The sequence below is a fragment of the Astatotilapia calliptera genome, chromosome 11 (assembly GCF_964374335.1).
Source record: "Astatotilapia calliptera chromosome 11, fAstCal68.1, whole genome shotgun sequence".
In the NCBI taxonomy this organism is placed as follows: domain Eukaryota; kingdom Metazoa; phylum Chordata; class Actinopteri; order Cichliformes; family Cichlidae; genus Astatotilapia; species Astatotilapia calliptera.
The window spans coordinates 31,798,562-31,819,799 of record NC_137432.1 but is presented as its reverse complement, the minus strand read 5'-3'; the positions used below and the strand labels follow the sequence as shown (position 1 = coordinate 31,819,799).

General features: G+C 37.5%; 1 protein-coding gene across 1 annotated transcript in view; it reads left to right on the top strand.

Annotated features, from left to right (window-relative positions):
- Positions 1 to 18,506, top strand: part of LOC113031438 (semaphorin-7A) — a 41,686-nt gene extending 23,180 nt beyond the window's left edge. Inside the window, exons 9-14 of the mRNA XM_026183511.2 lie at positions 2,809 to 2,917; positions 3,099 to 3,309; positions 10,146 to 10,261; positions 11,924 to 12,096; positions 12,528 to 12,583; positions 13,950 to 18,506. Of these exons, the coding sequence (XP_026039296.1) occupies positions 2,809 to 2,917; positions 3,099 to 3,309; positions 10,146 to 10,261; positions 11,924 to 12,096; positions 12,528 to 12,583; positions 13,950 to 14,296 (1,012 nt within the window). The 3' untranslated portion in view covers positions 14,297 to 18,506. The remainder of the gene's footprint in view (positions 1 to 2,808; positions 2,918 to 3,098; positions 3,310 to 10,145; positions 10,262 to 11,923; positions 12,097 to 12,527; positions 12,584 to 13,949) is intronic.
- The last annotated feature ends 2,732 nt before the right edge of the window (positions 18,507 to 21,238 follow it).

Here is a 21,238-nt window from a genome sequence, read left to right as displayed (position 1 = left end):
CTCCTCACTGCTTTCTTTAGGGTTTGCCACAGCAGATCATCTGCCTCCATCTCACCCATCCCTAGCATCCTCTGTCACACCACTCCTTTGCATGTCCTCCTTTATTACATCCATACATCCATGAAAAGAGGAAGATCGTGTGATCACGTACTGATCAAGCTTTTAGGAAAATAAAAATGAAAATAAAATAAAAATGAAGGGAAAATAAAATGAAGCAGATGTATAACATAACAAAGTAACCTACATTTCTCCACCCACACAGTACACACCACATACCACACATTTGCAAGAAATGTTCTTGCCAGAGAACATTTTCTTTCCTTTTAACTTCAACAGAAAATTTGTGTTGGATTCCAAGTCCGTTAAATAGTTTTCGGTAAATGCATATTCCATTCCAGAGATATCAGTTGCCATACACAAAACAATATCATAAACCGCTGGAGGCATACATTAATTGTTGCTCATATTAAATTTAGTGCAAAGGAAATTCCAAAATAATACACACAAGTTTGCAAACTGTAACGTATATGGATCCATATATCAGCTAAACATGAACAATATATAGTGACTGCCCTTATTTACAGTATTATAGACATTTTACAACCTTAATTATAAAAAGTGTAGTTGTATAGGCTTGCTCAGTGTAAATGTGATAAGCATTTAATCAAATCGTTAATTGACAAATGCCCTGTATTAGATTAAACACTCTAATGAAATACAAAGCTCTTTGTGAGGATTGGGCTATAATACTGAACAACCGATCTATACAGGGAGTGCAGAATTATTAGGCAAATGAGTATTTTGTCCACATCATCCTCTTCATGCATGTTGTCTTACTCCAAGCTGTATAGGCTCGAAAGCCTACTACCAATTAAGCATATTAGGTGATGTGTATCTCTGTAATGAGAAGGGGTGTGGTCTAATGACATCAACACCCTATATTAGGTGTGCATAATTATTAGGCAACTTCCTTTCCTTTGGCAAAATGGGTCAAAAGAAGGACTTGACAGGCTCAGAAAAGTCAAAAATAGTGAGATAACTTGCAGAGGGATGCAGCAGTCTCAAAATTGCAAAGCTTCTGAAGCGTGATCATCGAACAATCAAGCGTTTCATTCAAAATAGTCAACAGGGTCGCAAGAAGCGTGTGGAAAAACCAAGGCGCAAAATAACTGCCCATGAACTGAGAAAAGTCAAGCGTGCAGCTGCCAAGATGCCACTTGCCACCAGTTTGGCCATATTTCAGAGCTGCAACATCACTGGAGTGCCCAAAAGCACAAGGTGTGCAATACTCAGAGACATGGCCAAGGTAAGAAAGGCTGAAAGACGACCACCACTGAACAAGACACACAAGCTGAAACGTCAAGACTGGGCCAAGAAATATCTCAGGACTGGTTTTTCTAAGGTTTTATGGACTGATGAAATGAGAGTGAGTCTTGATGGGCCAGATGGATGGGCCCGTGGCTGGATTGGTAAAGGGCAGAGAGCTCCAGTCCGACTCAGACGCCAGCAAGGTGGAGGTGGAGTACTGGTTTGGGCTGGTATCATCAAAGATGAGCTTGTGGGGCCTTTTCGGGTTGAGGATGGAGTCAAGCTCAACTCCCAGTCCTACTGCCAGTTTCTGGAAGACACCTTCTTCAAGCAGTGGTACAGGAAGAAGTCTGCATCCTTCAAGAAAAACATGATTTCCATGCAGGACAATGCTCCATCACACGCGTCCAAGTACTCCACAGCGTGGCTGGCAAGAAAGGGTATAAAAGAAGAAAAACTAATGACATGGCCACCTTGTTCACCTGATCTGAACCCCATTGAGAACCTGTGGTCCATCATCAAATGTGAGATTTACAAGGAGGGAAAACAGTACACCTCTCTGAACAGTGTCTGGGAGGCTGTGGTTGCTGCTGCACGCAATGTTGATGGTGAACAGATCAAAACACTGACAGAATCCATGGATGGCAGGCTTTTGAGTGTCCTTGCAAAGAAAGGTGGCTATATTGGTCGCTGATTTGTTTTTGTTTTGTTTTTGAATGTCAGAAATGTATATTTGTGAATGTGGAGATGTTATATTGGTTTCACTGGTAAAAATAAATAATTGAAATGGGTATATATTTGTTTTTTGTTAAGTTGCCTAATAATTATGCACAGTAATAGTCACCTGCACACACAGATATCCCCCTAAAATAGCTAAAACTAAAAACAAACTACAAACTACTTTCAAAAACATTCAGCTTTGATATTAATGAGTTTTTTGGGTTCATTGTGAACATGGTTGTTGTTCAATAATAAAATTATTCCTCAAAAATACAACCTGCCTAATAATTCTGCACTCCCTGTACAGCCATGAGCTAGGTGCAAACACAAATACCCTCTTTTGTTCCAGGTTTAATTACAACATCAACACAATAATTTGGTAACAAACACAAACTTAAGTTTAAGCTCAACCCAAGTCTGCGCTGAATGTGTGTATATTTGTATAGCCGTGATTAAAGCTCACTTACAGCAATATTTAAAACAAAAGAGTTAGAGTTGGAAGGTATTATAGGGGAGCAGTTACTGACTATGTGGTAGTGACAAATATTATCAAATTCAGTGAATGTGGATTCACTGAAGACAAAGGAGACAAAGGAGAAAAGTCGGAAAACATAAACTGTAGCAATTTTAAGTCTTTGTACAATTAATATAATTACTTGAAATGTTGTATCTATAATACATTGACCTCAGACACAGACTCAAACTTCTTGTCTTCTACTTAAAAGCCATTTTCCATGCCTTTATTGTGGTTGTAATTACTCCTTCCTTGCTTTTGTTCAGGGGCAGAACAGTGATCTGTGCCTACTCCATTGAAGATACTGAACAGGCCTTCTCCACATCTAAGCTGAAGGGCTACAGCGGTCAACTCACTGGCACACGCCCTGGGACTGTAAGTAAAACCTAACAACCATCAATCCTGCTATTTTTTTAATTAAAGCCCAGTGCAAAAAATGTAATGAGTTAATTCATATTTTTAAATATAATTCAGGTGTTATTTATAAAGGAATGACTCAATACAAAATAAATTATTTGGAGTCCATCGGAATAGAGTTCGTCACTTTTTCCCTTAGTGTCTCCGCAAAACCCCCGGAGCAGCGGAGAATCAAAACAATGTGAAAACTCTTGGGGTGATGAGATACCACCCAGAAATTGAGGATGTGATCCGGCCTGTTGGTGTGGCTCCACTTGACCTGCCCTCAGATGACCAAATCACACATACAGTGGCGGACATCGTACGGGCAGTTAACGATGAACACTACAGCGTTCTTTACCTTGGAACAGGTGTGTGTCTGAGTGTGTGTTTATGTACAAGCACATGTGCTTGTGTGTTGTTATGTGTGTTGTTAGCTTACAATGTCTCTTGTCATGCTAAAGGGTTTTGTTAGCTATCTGAAAGCAACTAATGAGTAGCTATTTTCTGTTCTTTAGCTGCACTGTCCCCACATCAGTAGTATTTACATTTACCTCTGCAGTCCTTTCCTTAAGAATTGTTTTTCTTTACAATATAATATTCTGCGCTTCACTTCAAATACTGCTTCTGATGAGCAGCATTTGCATATTAGCCACTCTCTACTGTCCCGGTTCAACATGCAACACTAGATTAGAAACGAAAAACAAACACAGACTAAAATATGATTTAAAAAAAATTACCGCTAAGATATTCTTAAATTCTCAATACAAGCTGTGAATATTAAATGTGAAAAACTGACAAACTGTCAAAATATTTTCTTCTCAAAATCTAGTCAAACAATCCATAGCCTTCACAAGACTATTTCTATTTGATCAAAGCAGCAATTCTGAGCTGCTGCTTCCCATAGCAGTTACTGGAAAAATTGTGTTGTGCCTAAGGGAGATCACTATGGCAACCATCACAAGTCATATGCTCGTGTGTCCATGAGTGTCTCACCACTCAAGTTCACCAAAGATGAGTGAGTGTCATCTTTCAAAGTGCAAATTGTGACTGCTGCAGTGTATATGTGCTTGTCATTCATAAAGCTTTTCTGGTGGTATTAAAAAAGGCAGATTGATTTCCTCTCACTATGAGCTCTACAAACTGTGCCAGTAATAGGAGGGAAAGGATGGTGAGCTATGAGCAGCAATGGGTCTCTATGGTGGCCTAAAAAGAAAGTAGAGCAGTTTGAGTCACACTGGTATCTGAGGCTGTGGGAACACATTGTACTGCTGTTTCCTACTGACAAAATATTTCCTGTTTCTTGTTTTTACTTTCAGGGACAGTAATTGGCATGCAGAACAGAGCTTGTGTTATCCATTACAACACAGGTTATATGTTACAGTTCAGCTTTTACAATTTTCAGATTCCCTTTGTGATCACTTCTGAATTGTCGTTTAAGAGCGTTCATTTTCCCTTCTGTTTAATATTGCATCACCTCCACCTCAGAGTGCTGGATAAATATTCATTCTGTGTATCCCGTCAAGCTCATCAGTCTGCATAAATTATTTCATACATGCTCTTGTATCTGTGTAAATGATGGTGAGAAGCTGCCTTCTTAAAATAATTCAGTCTTTAGTGAGTGAAGAAGACAGGCAGCTCATGCATAGTTGGGTAGTTGCATTGTTACAGTCTTAATTTAATAAAAGGGGTACAAGTGATGAGCGCATGTCCACCTCGAAACCACAGACAATGGAATCATAGAGAGGCATTTTCTTCAGACATTAGTCTTTCTTGGTAAAAACCCTGGTAAGTCTTATTTAACTTATTCTGCCTCATTTACCTTGCTTTAATTTAATTATGTGCAAAGTTCTTCTTAAATGAAAAAATCATTTAAATTAAAAATATCTTACAAAGCTGAGCTTAAAAAACAAAAAGAAAAGCAAAGCAATAATTAGTAGGCAGGACAAAAAACACCACGAGTGCTGCAATGTTCAATATAATTACTCCCAGTAAGGAGTGAGCGGAAGACCAGCTGAAGCTGGCGTTTACACTTTGTTGTACACTTTGTTAGTTTGCTTTAAATCTGTTATGTTGTATTTGCTATTGTTTGGACAAATTCATTTAGTTTGATAAGAATGCTGCAATTCAAAGTCCAAAGCAGACCAAACAACCACTTTGATTCAATCTAAAATGACATGACTGAGAACACAGACATATGCTAAAGTATTTAGAAAAAGGATCGTCTGATGAAAAGTTTTTGTTTTTTGTTTTTTTTAATTATACAAAGAGAAATTGTACAGAAGCAATCAAAAGAAAACATTGCAACAACAGCAACAAAATAACAACCAGTTAGGTTGTTGGCAATAGGTCAGAAACAAAAATTAGGGTTTAAAAGACCATGGGAATTAAAGTGAAGAGAGGGAGGGATTTAGCACTCCCACTCACACTTAAAGGCTCAAGTAGAACGACAAGACTCTTGTTGCTGTTATGCAAAACACCAATTTGATGGCAGTTTCTATGGAAGTGGAAAACATCACTTACTCAACTTCCTCTCATCTAATTTCTGCACCAACCTCTTGTTTATTCTAGTCACAGCTCTTTGCCAAAGTGATGTATTTGAAGGCTAATTGAACTCCCTTTAACATGTTGACCTAGAACAAGCTGACAGGGTGGTGCCCAACTCCTAATTAGCTAAATAGTGCACTGTATATTTTGCTTTTTAAACCCATGTAACTAGTCTCAGTGGGACTACACTATAAGATATAAACTGACAAAACACAACAGTTTTTGACAGAGTGAGTTTCTTAGTCTTTTGATCTCTAGCCAACAAATATTTCAACAAAATTTATGCATATAATAACTGGCTACTTCAATAACTGTAACAGGATATTTTCTGCAAGCTGCTGCAAATCTGCTTTCATACAGCAGAGTTATTGTAGTGCTAGAGTGGTATAGATAATGTACCCAAATCTCAGCCAGGGGTTGAGTTTGATAATGTACAGTAGGTGCTGGGTTTTCACAAGGACGAAAATTACTTGGAATAGACAAAATGTTGTCTCTAGCTCCTGTGTGTGGATTTGGATGCCATTTTAGTAGTAACCTAATTGATGGAATTTAAAAAATGTATCCCACAGTCTTAGCTACATGTAGAGAAGAAACCAAGAGCCAGGGCTACATTTAAGATAAAAGTCAAAGTCTTGGCCAAGGGCAGCTGCAGCCTGATCCCAATCTGAATGAAACAAAGCTAAGGTGGCAGGAAACTGACTCTTTGAAAGTTGCTGAGGCATCAGGCGTAAAAGGAGAGATCAAATAACCCCTTCAGCAGAAAAACTGTCTCAACATAGCTGTGTGGAGAGTAAAACAGTAGACCCAGAATGCAGAATGCGGAGGAGTCAAGCAAAAGCTGTTTACTAAACCAAAAATTGTAACTTAATCTAAGACACAGAAGAACAAAATACTCAGTCAATATGAAAATAGACACGAAGTCAGACAGAGAAATGTAGGAAGCGGAACTAAAACAAAACATGATAGAAAACTAACACTCTGAACCGAAAACAAGGCAAAAGAAACTAATAAAGGCACGAACACTAACACCTTAGAAGGAAACACATTAAGGCCAGAGTTTAAATGTGAAAACTGACACAAAGAAATTCTGTCGAATCCACTGTAAGATTCAATAGCACCGTTTTAAGACACACTGGGACAGTTATCACTGTCACCTCACAGCAGGAAAGTTCACAGTTCAAACTAAGCTGCCAGCTGGGACCTTTCTGTGCAGAGTTCGATGTTCTCCCTGTGCCTTTCTGGGTTCTCTCTAGGTACTCCAGCTTCCTCCCATAATCCACAGACATGCATGTAAGGTTAATTGGTGATTCTAAATTAGCTGAAGGTGTGAATGTGAGAATGAATGGTTGTCTCTCTCTCTCTCTGTGATGGACACTTCCACTTCTCCAATTCAGGGTGGAAAAGAGGGCTGAAAACTATTCCAGCTCCAATAGGGCGAGAGGTAGGATACATCCTAAACAGGTTGCCAGTCTGTCACAGGGCTAACACAGAGAGATAGATCATTCCCGATCATTCACACTCATATTCACACCTATTGGGAATTTAGAATCACCAATTAATCCAAAAACACGTGGAGAGTTGGTGGTTTTGAACCCAGGACGTTCTTGCTGTGAGGCAACAACTACTGTTCCACCATGATGCCCGAATTGCATAATTGATTCAGAAAAATGATGAATGAACACGGGTTTCACTCTCCAAGCCCAGTGTTTTAAAGTATTCTCTCTGTACCTTTTCTGCTCATGTAAGCAGACAATAAAAGTTAGCAGTTTTGGATGAGTTTTAAATGAGGGAATTCAAAGATGTTAATGTTTAAGAAAGACTGTAGTTATGGCAAGGGAAGCTTATGATGGATGTGATTACTACCCCAAGAATCATTTGTTCACAAAGAACTCTCTTTGTTTTATCACGCCTAAAAACCGTAGAAGTTTCTTCAATATGAAAAACATTCCTGAGATATTCTGATATCTATAAAGACATATAGACTCAGTGTTATTCATGTATACAAAGGGGAGAGAAGGAAAAGTGAGCTGCAATTGGCCCCTGAAGTTCAATAGCCCAAAAAAGCAACAAAGGAAAAATAGATCGCAACCTTTGAGAGGCAGTGGAAAAAGTGGAGCATTTAGCCTTTGTTACAGGGGACTACTTGAAATGGAGCAAAGCTAAAGGACAGTAGTGAAAGATTTGTTTTCCTGCTTTACCTCAGTGACATAGTGAACACTACAAGATGCAGAACTGCCTGGACCATTTCAGTCATCGAGGTGATATAGCAGAAATCTCCCTTGAGGGATGGAAGAAATGTCATCTGTTTCAAGATGACTTTATGTTATTTTCTGTTAAGACAGTGGCACACGATGTGTCAGTAACTTAAAGGTAAGACACAGACCAATGAGCTATCTGACTAGAAAAACAATCTGGGGAAGTGAATGTACTGAATGTATTGTAACTTAGAGAGAAGAGAGTTCAATCTTGTTACCAAAAACAGGCCCATTTTAATTATCGTTATCATACCTGGAAAGCTTTTATATAATAGGTGCACATAACTGCAAAGTTTTAAAAGGGTACTGGGATAAGAATTTACAGTAAATGAGTATGATGTGTCAGCAAACCTCATCTGAAAAAGCTAAATATAACAAGAAAAAAACTGATTTACTCAGCAGATGCCACTGAGTTCAGCACTGTCACCCTTTTCCCCCTCAGAATATCTTGCGGCTGTCTTTGTGCTGATATACACTGTTTAGATAAAGGAGCTGAAAATAGCATTTGACGGGATTAAAGAACCACATAAGAATAAATTAGATAAAATATGAAATGTTATCTTTGACAACAGGGGATAAAAGATTTGAAGTTTATGAAAAAGAGACGAGGCAGTTTGAGGACAAAGGAAGTCCAAGCGGCAGCAAGAACCTGCCTGTCTAATTATAAATGAGAAAGAGCCTCACAGAAGGAGCATTCAGGAAATGAGGATGTGAGAAAAAAAAATAAGGTATCACAGTAATCACATTTTCACAGTAGGGAGAAAAAACATTGAGAGAGGAAAAAAAGATGCAACAAAAGAATAAAACAAGTTTGAACTGTTTTGTTTTCTGGCATCAACAAAGGCCCATCGAAGTGCATGTACTGCACTGAGGGTAGAACATTTACATTTCAATTTTTATGAAACAGTTTGCAGCAAAAAAAGAACTAAAAACAAGGAAAATATGCAGAAGAGATTATGAAAAACTTGGCTGTTTAGTAGTGTAACCTGATTGTACAAATCAAAGTGGCTCAAAGCTAGAATAGTGACTTGTCAGTTTTCAAACTCAAGCTGAATGCAAAGCAACATTATTAACCAACATAAATTAGCAAAGCTAAAGAATGGTGTACTAAATCCTCCAAATAGGGCTTACTTCCTTCGCTCTAAGTGACAGTTGGATCAAGTATTTACATGGACGATGTGCTGTGAACATGACTTTGCTCATTTGTGCAGCAATAAAAATCCCCTTTCCATGTTGGAAACACAAATGCAGACAATCCAAAAGAAGAGAGAGCAGCTAACAGTTAGTAGCAAGGATACAGTTAATGAAATACAAAAAACACATTCAGTGCATTTTCACTCGAGCTCTGTGTTATTGTACGCAGCAGTAATGAGAAAAACAGATGTTTAGTAGAAGTAAGTTGTTTTGCAGCAAATTCGGTGGCTCATAGTAATAGAACAATAATAAATCGAGGCTTGCAGAAGCATTTTCACACTAAAAGCTCAAATTTGAAAGTTGCTTAAAAGTATGACTTCTTGTCTCATTCTTGAACTCATTAAACTTGCAGTAATTATTATTATATATTGGAGGATTAATCTTCCGACAGCCACTGGCTGTTTTTAATCCATGTTCTTTTTGATGTTGGAATACTATCTGGCATGAGGATTGCTGAGTGGTAGTTTCATAGAGGATGAGATATGCATGATGAGATATGTAAGAATAAAGTTGAAATAATGCAAGTCTTCAAACAAAATGTTGACATGTGGCCCTTTTAAGACCTTATTAATGCCAAATGGCATTGTGTTCTACTGATGCATGTTGATGTAATGTGTTTAATTAATAAGGACAGACCATTTGGAACCTGATTTGTGCAAACCCGGGGCAATGAATTGAGATTTACCATAAGTCTGTGTTATGGCCAAAATGTTTCAGCTCAGTTTGCAAGAAATGTACTTTTAAAGCGAAACTGCATCCTTTGCTTTTGAACATTTAGTATCCAGAGGGGATACTAAATGTTCTCGGTTACTAAAAGCTGTGACATTTTTATGAAGAACAAAACAAAGTGCCTAAGTTATGAAACCGATCCAAAATTCATTCAGAATCCAAACCTCTGGGTTGATTTCCCCTGCTGCCCATAGAACTCAGACATTTAAGGTTACATCACCATTGGTAACATGACTTCCTGTATTACGTTATTTTTCCAGGTAATCATTTTGCACAGTTCAACTAAAGAAAAGCTATTTTTGAGCTGAAATTCTTATCTGCCATTTTGTATTTGGACCACCTATCTGTCATAAAACCTCAACAGAAGCATAACAGGGGCTGGAACTCAGTTTTAACAAAGAAATTGAAAAAGAAAATACCACAAAGAATGTGTGGCTTTTTCATATGTAATCGTTTCCTCTTTTCTCCTTTGTCTTATACAGAACAAGGCAAAATTCTCAAAGTTCTTCATACCAGTGAGGATGTCTTCATCATATCTCAATACTCTCTGTTTCACAATGAAGGCCCTGTTCTAAACATGGCTATTGATACCCAAAAGGTATGAGTAATTATGTTGATTTGTGTGGTAGAATGTGATTTTAGCTACATTTGTCATTATAAATATGCATTAGGGCTTGGGCTATGCTAGGAACGGCCACAGCCTGTGAAACATTCAAAGAAAATTAATTGTACTAGAGCTGGTTATCCTTGCCACAGCACACAAGCTACTTCATTAGGTACACCTCTCTAGTAGTAATTTAGAAATTACATGATTTACAGTCCCCAGTATGTTAAGATGGATCTAGTTTCTCTTTGAAATTGCATTTAAGGGTTTTTGTTTGTTTGTTTGTTTGTTTTTTCAGAGAATCATGGTAAATGTGAATACTACATTATGAGTAGTGGGCGGGGCATCCTGTTTGCCTTCAGAACTAACTTGATCAACAAGTAACTGAAAATATTCTTCAAAGATTTTGGTCCATATTGACATGATCACACAGCTGCTGCAGATTTGTCAGCTGCAAATGTCCTGTACTGAATTGAGATCTGGTGACTTTGGAGTCCATTTGAATACAGTGAACTCATGGTCATGTTCAATAAACCACTTTTTTAACTTTTTAAAATTGTGCATTATCCTTCTGGATATGGCCATCGGACGATGGGTACGCTATGATCATACAGGGATGAACATAGTTAGCAACAATAAACATGTAGCCTGTGGCATTCAAACAATGCAGTTAGTACTAAGGTACTCAACGTGTGCAAAGGAAATATCCAACACACCATTAAACCCCAACCAGCAGGGACCATTTTTACAAGCCAGGGTGGAAACATGCTTTCATAAAGTTTATGCCAAATTATGAGCCTGCTTTTTAAATGTTGCAGAAGAAATTGAGACTCGTCAGACTAGGTAATTTTTTTCCAATCTTCTATTGACCAATTCTGGCGAGTCCATGTGAAATGTACCCTCAGTTTTCTATTCTAAGCTGGCAGGAGTGGCACCATTGTGATTGGCTAATTAGATATTTGAATTAAGAATCTGTTGAATAGATGTATCTACTGAAGTGGTCAATGAGTGTATTACACTGAGAGATTTGGGATATTATATTATTATATAAGCTTTGTGCAGCTCACAATCCTTTTTTTTATTATGTATGTAATGTATGTAATGTAGCTTGAACAATATATATAATACAATACATGTTGAACAAATTAATCATCCTTTTCTCCAAGATGATTAAAGACGCACTGGAATACATTTATATATATGTGCCACCTCATCAGCTATGCAGTGCAGAAAACTTCTAGAGATAGCAAGGACATCTTCCCACCATCAGCATTTTTATTTCCATGGGGGATTTTTTTGGGTGGATATTATGCAACAAGAGCTATAATAATAACAATGAGGAATAGTTCATTTAAAATTGTTCCCTGAATAAGTTTCCCACATGTCAATTGCCTTTTTTTTCATTTTCTAAGCATAATTAATCTACAAATACATTCTCTATTTGCTATCTTATTGTAATTTGATATAATTGAGGCTTAAATTGTTAATATTAAATAGTCATTTGTCCTTAGTTTGTCCCATGAAATTATGTTAATTTGGGTATTAGTTTCATTGTCAATCAAGATGACTACTTGCAGTGGTTTAAGTATAAAGATAGCTCTGTCTGCTATTTATGGCTTTAATATTGATGCTACTATATTGCATCATCCTCCAAAGGGACACCTGTATGTTGCTACAGCGATGGAGGTCCAGCGACTGCCTCTGGCTGACTGCAGTCGCTATGGTGACACCTGCAGAGAGTGCATCCTTTCCCGGGATCCATACTGTGGCTGGGACAAGTCCAGGAGGAAGTGCGTCGCCATCCCACCCGCGTACAATTCCTCAACTGGGTATGATTAGATGTGATGTTACTGCTATTGTTGGTTTTTATTTGAGCAGACAACAGGCTTTCATTAGCAATCTTAACAACACAGCATCAATTCCAGCAGAAAAATTACATTTCATATATTTTGATTGACAGTAAAAATGGCTGCAAATACAAAGTAGCTTCAGTTTTGGGGGGGCATGACATGCTACTGCTACTTCCACTGTTTGACATGATTAATAAGTTTTCACTTGGTTTAATACATGTTGTTTATTTTCAGTTAGAAAACAAATTACAAGTTAATTGTATAGAGTTTTAAACCTTTAACTCCTTTGTCCTTCCTCTGCCACATTTTGGAGTCATTTGTCTGCATGTTTTAATTTTTAACAATGCAGTGGCTCATAAACCATTTGTGGCACTAATAAGAAATTTGTCCTCTGTCTTATTTTCCAACAGGGGAATCATTCAGAATTTGGACGATTCAAACTCCTCAGTTTGCGAGGAAGCTGCTGGTGAGCCTTTATCAACTTTCTCCCACTTTCTCTCCATCTTAATTAAACCAAAATAGGAACCTTTCTGAGCAGCTACAGTAAAAAAGATGATTATCATATAATTGAGCAGATTCCAAAAACCCAAAGGGACAGATTTTTTTTAGCATATTATAGCTTGCCCTGTTTCAGAGTTCAAATCCAGTTATGACCTCATAAAATGATTGCAGTTTGTAGTCTCTCAAGAGAAAGCAATCTACTCAAGTGATCTGACCTTAGCATTGCATTTATTCCAAGTTGTGCCACTGGTGTCAAATGACCTTCCTATAAACACAGTAAGAGGTTGATCTATTTTCTTGAAAAACAGTATACAAAGATTATGAGAAGCAAACGCCTTTAAACTCATGTCAGGATTAATCTAAGAAACAGCAGTAATGCAAACCAGTGCCAAATCTCATAGCACGCTACTGCCTGCCAGGCTTTCTCGCCTCAAAGGGCATGCTGTTTACAGTGATAATATTCAAAATGCAGATCTAGTTTCTGGTCTTAAGACAAAGCAGCCTTGCTTCCTTCATCTTTATGAGTAGGTTGAAAAATTCAGATGAGGGGGTTTGTTATCATTTTCAGTGACTTCTTGGACAGTTGGTTACATTATAATTGTTTTAACTGTGAATTGTGTAGTGGAAAACAGTAAGAAATATTGAATATGGAATTATACAAGTCAACAAGAAAAAATTAGAAAATAGTGAATATTGAAATCTGATAACCACCAGAAGCTGGATGATGTTATGTGAGTAATGTGAGTTCTATATTTGGTATTTTCCAGTACTTATTGGTCTTGAATATGATGTGTATTTCAAGATCTTTTGGTTTTTACTTCTGTTGAACCAGTCGCATTTTATTCTGCTTACTGTAACTGAACTTTTGCAAAGTTATTATTAGATGAACTCACCAGAGGCCTCAGCCCAAAAATGATCTGTGGGTCCATTTTGAATACTTGAAGAGACAGGAAATAATATAGAATTAGCCTTGGGCTCCAAAATTATAATAATATTGTGCTGTGTAAAAGTTCCCAATCAAATTTGCACTTGATTTTAAATAATTATAAACAAACAGGAGGCATAATGAATATGCAGACTTCAGATTTTTGGGTGCCTGAACATTTGACAATTGTCAGATTTTTTTTTACTGTTGTTGCTTTTTTATTCTGCCTCAGCAACAATTTATAAAACAATGCTAAAGGTTCAGAGCTGGAAATATGAAAGATGAAAAAGCGTTACGTGGGTTCGGTTACCAGGTGTCCACGGAGAGATCTTCACTCAGCATTTACAGCTGTAATGTTAAATTGTGAATTTCAGGTATAAAATTCCTTATCTCTCTTCCTTGACAGCTCTGAAGCTGCGTCGAACTTCCCCTAGAGAAGTATTCGTGCAGTCTAACACATCAGTCTTTCTCCCTTGCCCTGTGCACTCCTTCCATGCCACTTATCGCTGGGAAAAGGACAACTGCATTAAGAACTACCCCTGCATTTTTTCTGGAGACTTCTGTGTCCTGGGGCCAGTTGTTGACACACCCCTAAAGGAAGGTGTCTTTCGCTGCATGGCTACCGAAGACGGATTCAAGGTGGAGGTCATTTCCTTCAGGCTGGTAAACGATGGGAGGCTTCTGGCTGCCTCCCTTGCCTTCACCTTGGGGCCATCACTCCTGCTCGCCATGGCTACCCTGTGGCTTCATTAACTGCAGCTAAAACTAATGCTAACTCCTCATCCTTACTGGCTCCCAATGACAGGAAAGACAAGGAGCCATTGCTCAGAGATGAGGTTCGCAGAGCATTAAAGTGCACAGTTGCGTTGTACAGCGGCAATTTGCCGTTTTCTATTTCGGTTTTTAGAGAGGGTCCAGAAAATATCAGTGAATACGGGGTTTATTCTATATTTTTTAGAATAAAACAAAATAGCCGCAGCTTTAGCTGTCTTAATCAGATCAAAAATAGAAGACGGATACAATGCCATTTAAAATAAAGTGATTAGGAGTTAGTGTCCATGAACTCACATGTTTTGCAAGTTTAAACGTAATTCAACCATAAAGTGCTTTGCGAACCTTTCCTCTCTGACAAATAAAGATAAACATATCTTATAAGTTTGGCAAAAAACACCAATACCAGGCCACTTCTTTCTACCATTTATCTACTTATTTTGAAATTGATTGATTGTGCTTATTTGTGAATGTGTAAACCTTTAATACTGCTCTTGCATCTAATCATTCATCTTGTTATACTTGTAATGAGCTATACATTGGTATAGCTCATTAGTACTTAGAAAAATGTCTGGTATTGAGATTTCAAAAGCCTTAACACTTCTGGGACATAACTCCTAAGCACAATTTTGCAGTTGAGGCAGAATACTGCAGACTCAGTTGGACTTGGCGCTATAATTAGTGCAGCTGAGTCTAACAGCATTGCTGGGAGGAAGTGTCAGCTTTTTGACAGGAAGTAGGCGGGTGAGCGCGAGCTCACCCTCGAACATCACTGTGTCTCTGCACCTCCTCTTCTGACAAAGCAGTTCTTGCATCTTTTAAGAAGATTTTATCAGACATTATTACGCCTTGTTCACAGCTTTGTCCATTTTTTGGTTTGTTTTCTTTTGATGCCCTAAACATCAGAATGTGAGAAGTATCACAACATTGTTTCTAGCATACAAGGGTTACTTTGTGAGAACTGCAAAGCAAACTGCAATTTACAAGCTTTTAACCGAAAAATCTTAAATCTTAAATATAAGTATTCAGTAAAGACATTAATCTCTGCAAAGCTGCATAAATAACTAAAAGCTGTGTGAAAGTTATGTTAACAATCATCATTGAGCTGGTTTTGGGTATGCTGTCTGGAGGTCATTAGTCTCCTGTGTCCATTAGGTTTTTGGAAACAGAGCTATTTCTTCTAAAGTCAAGCTAATGTGCTGCACATTAAATACAACATCTTCCAGCCTGGCAATGTGTAAAGATGTGAACAAGGTGTTACAGTATTGCAACTTTAAGAATGACATACTTACATTATCATAGGGGCAGATGAAGCTAAAAGGAAAGCATAACAGAGTTGCATTCAGTTGTTTTTCAGCAGAAATAAAGGCTTGTACTTAGATGTGAGATATATGTTCTATATTTTATTGTTCTGCAAATGCTGATTTCTACCATTGCTGCCTACATATGTGATAATTTGTCTTGATGGTTTGGGTTTTTATACCATAGTTAGAATGTGAAATGTGACCATTGATTGCTTTACCTCTTTCCAAGGGACATCAGAGCAAACAGACAAGACAACTGTTATTTTTCCACACTTGTATGCTGTGAAACAAAAGGCTTATTGGACATATTCAAAAAGTATTCTTTACTAATGTACAGCAGCAACCACTACCAGGGGTGAGAACAATGGGCTTAGAACAAAACGTCTCACTTGAAATGCACCTAGTGCATCGTCTTTTAATTTTTTCTGATAACATTGGGGTGGAATTATAAGGAAAACAAATTAAAGCCAAATGCAAAATGAATGATTTGTCAATGTAGCTGCAGTTGAGCGGTACTGAAGTGCCCAAAACTATGCCCAACCTTATGAATACTGATCAGCTGACTAAAGAAGTAGACTTGTGTGGTAATGAATTATGCAGTGGATTAGCATGTCCTCCAGAGCTTTGAGAATTATCATTCACTAATGGTACATAAATCTAGCCATGCCGAGCTTTCCACAGTGGCAGAAATGTCATTAATAGCTAATTAGACAATAGAGCTGGCTTGTCATGTCCTGTATTAAAGAACTCATTTTATATCATGAGGGATAGGGCCAGCAGACATGTTCCCAAATGTGAAAATTGTGAGACAGACTTACATTTCTCACTTTTCTTGGTTGTGTGTTGCTGCTCAGGGATCTGCTTATTTTATGCCTTGCACTGATGCAGCCTATTGACTGTGCTAAAAAGGAAAAAAAACAATTGAAAAAAAAACAAAGCTGTGTTGAGCCTCATCCGCCTGGCACTTACCGCTTCCTCTTATGCTTATTTGTGAAGTCCCGTGCTCCATACCATGCATAATGTTTCCTGTCAGACAAACCCTGAGCACATGTACAACATCGGTCTTCCTCTCAGCCAAACAACATACGCAGATATACTGCAGGTCTAACATGCATATTAGTTGTGTCTCTGTGTTAACACCAGGTTTGGAATATAACACCAGCCACCAGCCTGGTAAACTGTTAGTAGAGGCTGTTAACAACTTTTATCCTGCCAGAGAATTTTGGCATCAAACTAACTCGGCATACAAAGATGTGTTAAAATAATTTCCTCGATAACCTTATCTATATTTCGACTAATAAGTACTGTATGGGTCGATGTAATTTCATCCAGATAGTTGTTTTGCAGGACACTTTAAGAAGAATTGCCTATTCTGTCCAGTTCTAACAAGCCAAATGATCCTGATATCTTAAGCTTCATCACTGCGCCCCTTGTCCATACAATCTACTTACTGAAAGCAACAGATAAAGAAAAGCTTTAGTCATTTGTTCTGATGCTTAAGAATCAGTTTATATTCTCAAATTTACCTTACCTTATGGATAATTGCTTTCCTTTACAAGTAGCATAGACTGACGTAGCATTACATTGCTACTAGAGCATGGCATATGGTTCATGTCACTGTGAGAGCGAAGAAGTGGTTAATTTTAAGATGAATGTGAAGATCTAAGGTGGCAGATATCATTTTCAGAGGAAGTTGTGGATGAAAAGTGTCAAATTAAACTTCTGAAAAATCGTTATGAGAATGAAAATTTTTTAATCTTCTTAGTGAAGACTGGTTTATGTGTAACTGCTAGCTCTTTTACTGTTAAAATCTACTTTGTTAAATGTATTCTTCTTTTATTCGTATTGTTGTAGTCAGGTGCAAACCTTGTATACAAGCTTTTGATCCTGCAGTGATATTTTTCCTCATAGTTTGCTAGGTAAATTGTAACAACAGTTTCTAAACGAGCATAATAACTCAAAAATAAATACAGTACTGCAGTAGATGCATTCACAATAGTTACTTACCTAACCAATGACTTCTTCTGATAGACTGGTGACTACAATTGTGACTACATAGGAATTCAGTATATATAATCATTGCATCTGAGAATAGGATAAAAAGAAAAAAGTCAAGAGATTGTTGACCACACTTTTATGTTCAAGTCTGAGAGGTTGTTAAGTCTCTCATTCTCAGCCTTTAGTTTTTCTAGAGTATACTAGACTGCTCACAACTTTGCTTTTGTATGGATTTGGGACACAGGGTTCACTTACCTAGCAGGAGTGATTACCTTGTTACGCTGTGTTAAATATGGTTAGTGATTTGTTGTTCAATGGAGCTGATTCCCCTCTTCAGGCTTCCTTTATTCAAATATCCACAATGAAGGTAGTACAGCATTTAAACCCAAATAGCATCTTGAGACGACATCTGCAGTTTATTTTAGGTCTTGCTTTAATATGGATGCTCATACAAATGCTGAAATTAGGTTATTTCACACTCATAACTGTCATTGGAGCCAGTTTGATCAAGGCTAATATCCTTCAAATCAAGCACTTGATTTGCGTCAGGAAACCATTTTTGGTTAGATCATGCTGTTTGCTGTAAATGAGCGAGGCGGGTCGCTGTTTTGTCTGCTCTGGGGTTTTGAGTACACTGTACTGTACATGATGTGTGCCCATGATTCTGTGTCTTAATATATCTAATTTTAAAAGTAACATGCCAAACTCTATTATATAAAAAAGAGATTTATATTGGTGCCATGCCAGTCTACATAACGTCATCTCATAACATGTATTTTTAAATAAATGATATCTATAGTACAATAGATATTCATGTAACAAATCCATATTTGACATGTGTTTCCCTGAACATGTGTGGTGAACATTAATAAAATATAAGTATAAATAAATGATGTATTGTTTTTATTCGAAAGCAACAAGTATAAATATAAATAATTGATGTAGGAAGCATAATAATTATTTTTACATATATTTTATACATTTCTTTTACAAAGGTCTTAATTGTTTTATGCTACCATTACTACTTATTTGATAGATGTTTGCATTTTGTTCAAGTTCATTCAAAATCTACTTGTTGTTTACACCACATTTTACAGTTCACAAGAGGTTGCCACTCATTTGGATTTGCCTGTCAAGACAAGCAGGTTTTGTCATCTGTTGCCCAATATTTGGCATATTGACAAGAGTATTACAAAGGCTTTACAGCCCTAAAGGATTCATAAAACCAGTCTATAGTATTTATTTCCTTCTTTGTTTTTTGTTTCCATGCCGTTTAATTTTATTAGGTTGCTTCCATGTACCTTCAAAGCATTCAGCTAAAATCCTTAAATCAACAAAACAATAATCTGCAGGTCAAACCTGACTTCGGCAGTAATCAGCAATGAAACAGGTCATTTCTCCCATAAAAACCTCAAGTGCTTTATTGTTTGTGTGGGCTGGTATTTAGGTGAGTCAGGAAGTAAAGTATTTGACGGAAAAGAGCACAGAGGCTTTGTTTTGATTTCTCATAACTTCATTTCCTCATCACAGTGGGCCATTATGTAAACAAACAATGAACAGTGAGGCGATGTTGCGCTGCATTAACACCTTGGCATGTGCATGATAGGCACACATAAATAATGACGTTTCATTGTTAATTTTCAAGACCTCTGAGTCTGACTTATGAAAAATAAATGTACATGTAATTATATATAACTTTTACATTACTATACAGCTTTAAACTCCATATTTGAACTACTACAAATATTAGAGGGGAAAGGGGATAAAAAAATAAATGTCTAGTGCTGAAAGATGAAAATAAAATGTTCACCGAAGGTTTCTCACTGAAGGCCACCGATGAATTGTCTCCAACACTGCATTCTCTAATAGACTGCAATCATTAAGGAACAGTAAGTCTAACTAAAGCATGTACATAAAGGCAAAAATTAAGGTTTTTATAAGCAGTAAACTCCCTCCCATGGCCAAAACTAACTATAAAACAAAAATTAGGTCAGTAGAGAAGCTGAGCTTTCCATTACAAACAAATCCAGATTACTTTTGGAATGTGCATCATCACAGACTTCAAACCATTAAACTCACAAAAGGCTCAGAAAACCTGTGACTAAGCACAGCCTCAGTGAGCTGAACAGGCAGACAGTACTACAGTTGGTAGTGTATGATGAGAGCAAAAGCAGGGCTGAATCAGTCTCACTGAAACCTCTGGAAAATGTCTGCAATGTCTGAGTCATACCATAAAACAGAAGGTATTACAATGAAAGCAAATGAGTCAGCATACAGCAGTGACCTTGTAAAAGGAGAGGAAGCACAGTAAATGAACAAAGCTATTAAAAAAGCATAATAAATGGCATCTACTGGAAATACCTTTAAAGTAGCTTTAATACCAAACACAATACTGTCAAACCAGCTGTGCCACATTAAGTCACACCTGCAGCAGAATGGCTCAAGAAGGACTCATCATCAATCAGCTGATCAATCAGCTCATTATTGTAATCCAGAGAGAAATAATGTTGGATGGACTGCAATAAAATTGTGTACAGACATTTATCTTCCACGGAGGAATTATGGTGTTGACTTTGATTATCTAACTTTCCACTGTGGCATTTCCTTTGTGAATCTCAGCAATTACTGGATGGATTGCCATCAAATTTTGTAGGAATTCCCTGGTGAATTCTTTGTAATAATGTCTATGCCTATGCTGGAGTAAAGCTTTGCAGAACCCCCTTTGACCTGAAGTTATTTTTCTTGCTTAGCTATGTGAAATAATAAAAGATAATGGGCCTAAGTGTGCAGTAAAATGAGCATATGTCTCCTCAACCGAAGACCCTTTAAGGCAGCCTTAAGGGCACACCTTTGATTTTAGCAATAATTTGGCTCATGCTTCGGTCTTCTTTTTAAAATGAATATAAACCACTTGAGATCTTCCACAGCTAAAAGGGGACTTTCTTTTTCCCACAGGTCAATTAGTTTTTAGACTTTCCACTTGAGAACAAAGAGACACTATCATCAAGAATCTTGAATATGAATTGCTGTCTTATTCCAGAAACTCGCTATGCAAATCTTTCTCCATCGACAACCTATTTTCATAAAAAGCTCTAATTTCATAAAACAAGGAAAACCAATAGTCATTAATAGCCACAAATAGCCATTAAATAAAACATAAGTCTGTCATGGTCTGCAGTCCTTCTGAGGTCCACCTTTTTCTCTCTTTTCCTTCTCTATTCTTCCTGTTCTTTCCACTGATTTTTAGTAAGCAGGTTCTTACCACCTTCCTAGATCCCTGGAAGGTGTGGCTGCATACCAGTCTCAACAAGGTTTCTAACAGGTGCACCTGCTACCCAGCTCACTAGTTTGCAGCGTATTTAAGGCTTTGTCATAGCATCCATTTTTCACCACTGCTGCCATATTTGTGGTAAAAATCTTCCATGCTTAGTGATTGAGTTAGCACTTGTTTTATTATTACTCATTGTGTTAGTCAGTCGGTCTCTGCCCAGCTATCTCTTACCATCTCTGGATCGTTTACCACTGGAAAAGAAAATAACAACCCCACTCTTCCTCCTCTCAGGTGACATTGCCAGCCTGCTCACTTGCTCAATCCTCACTGTTCCTTCTTCACTGCCTGGAT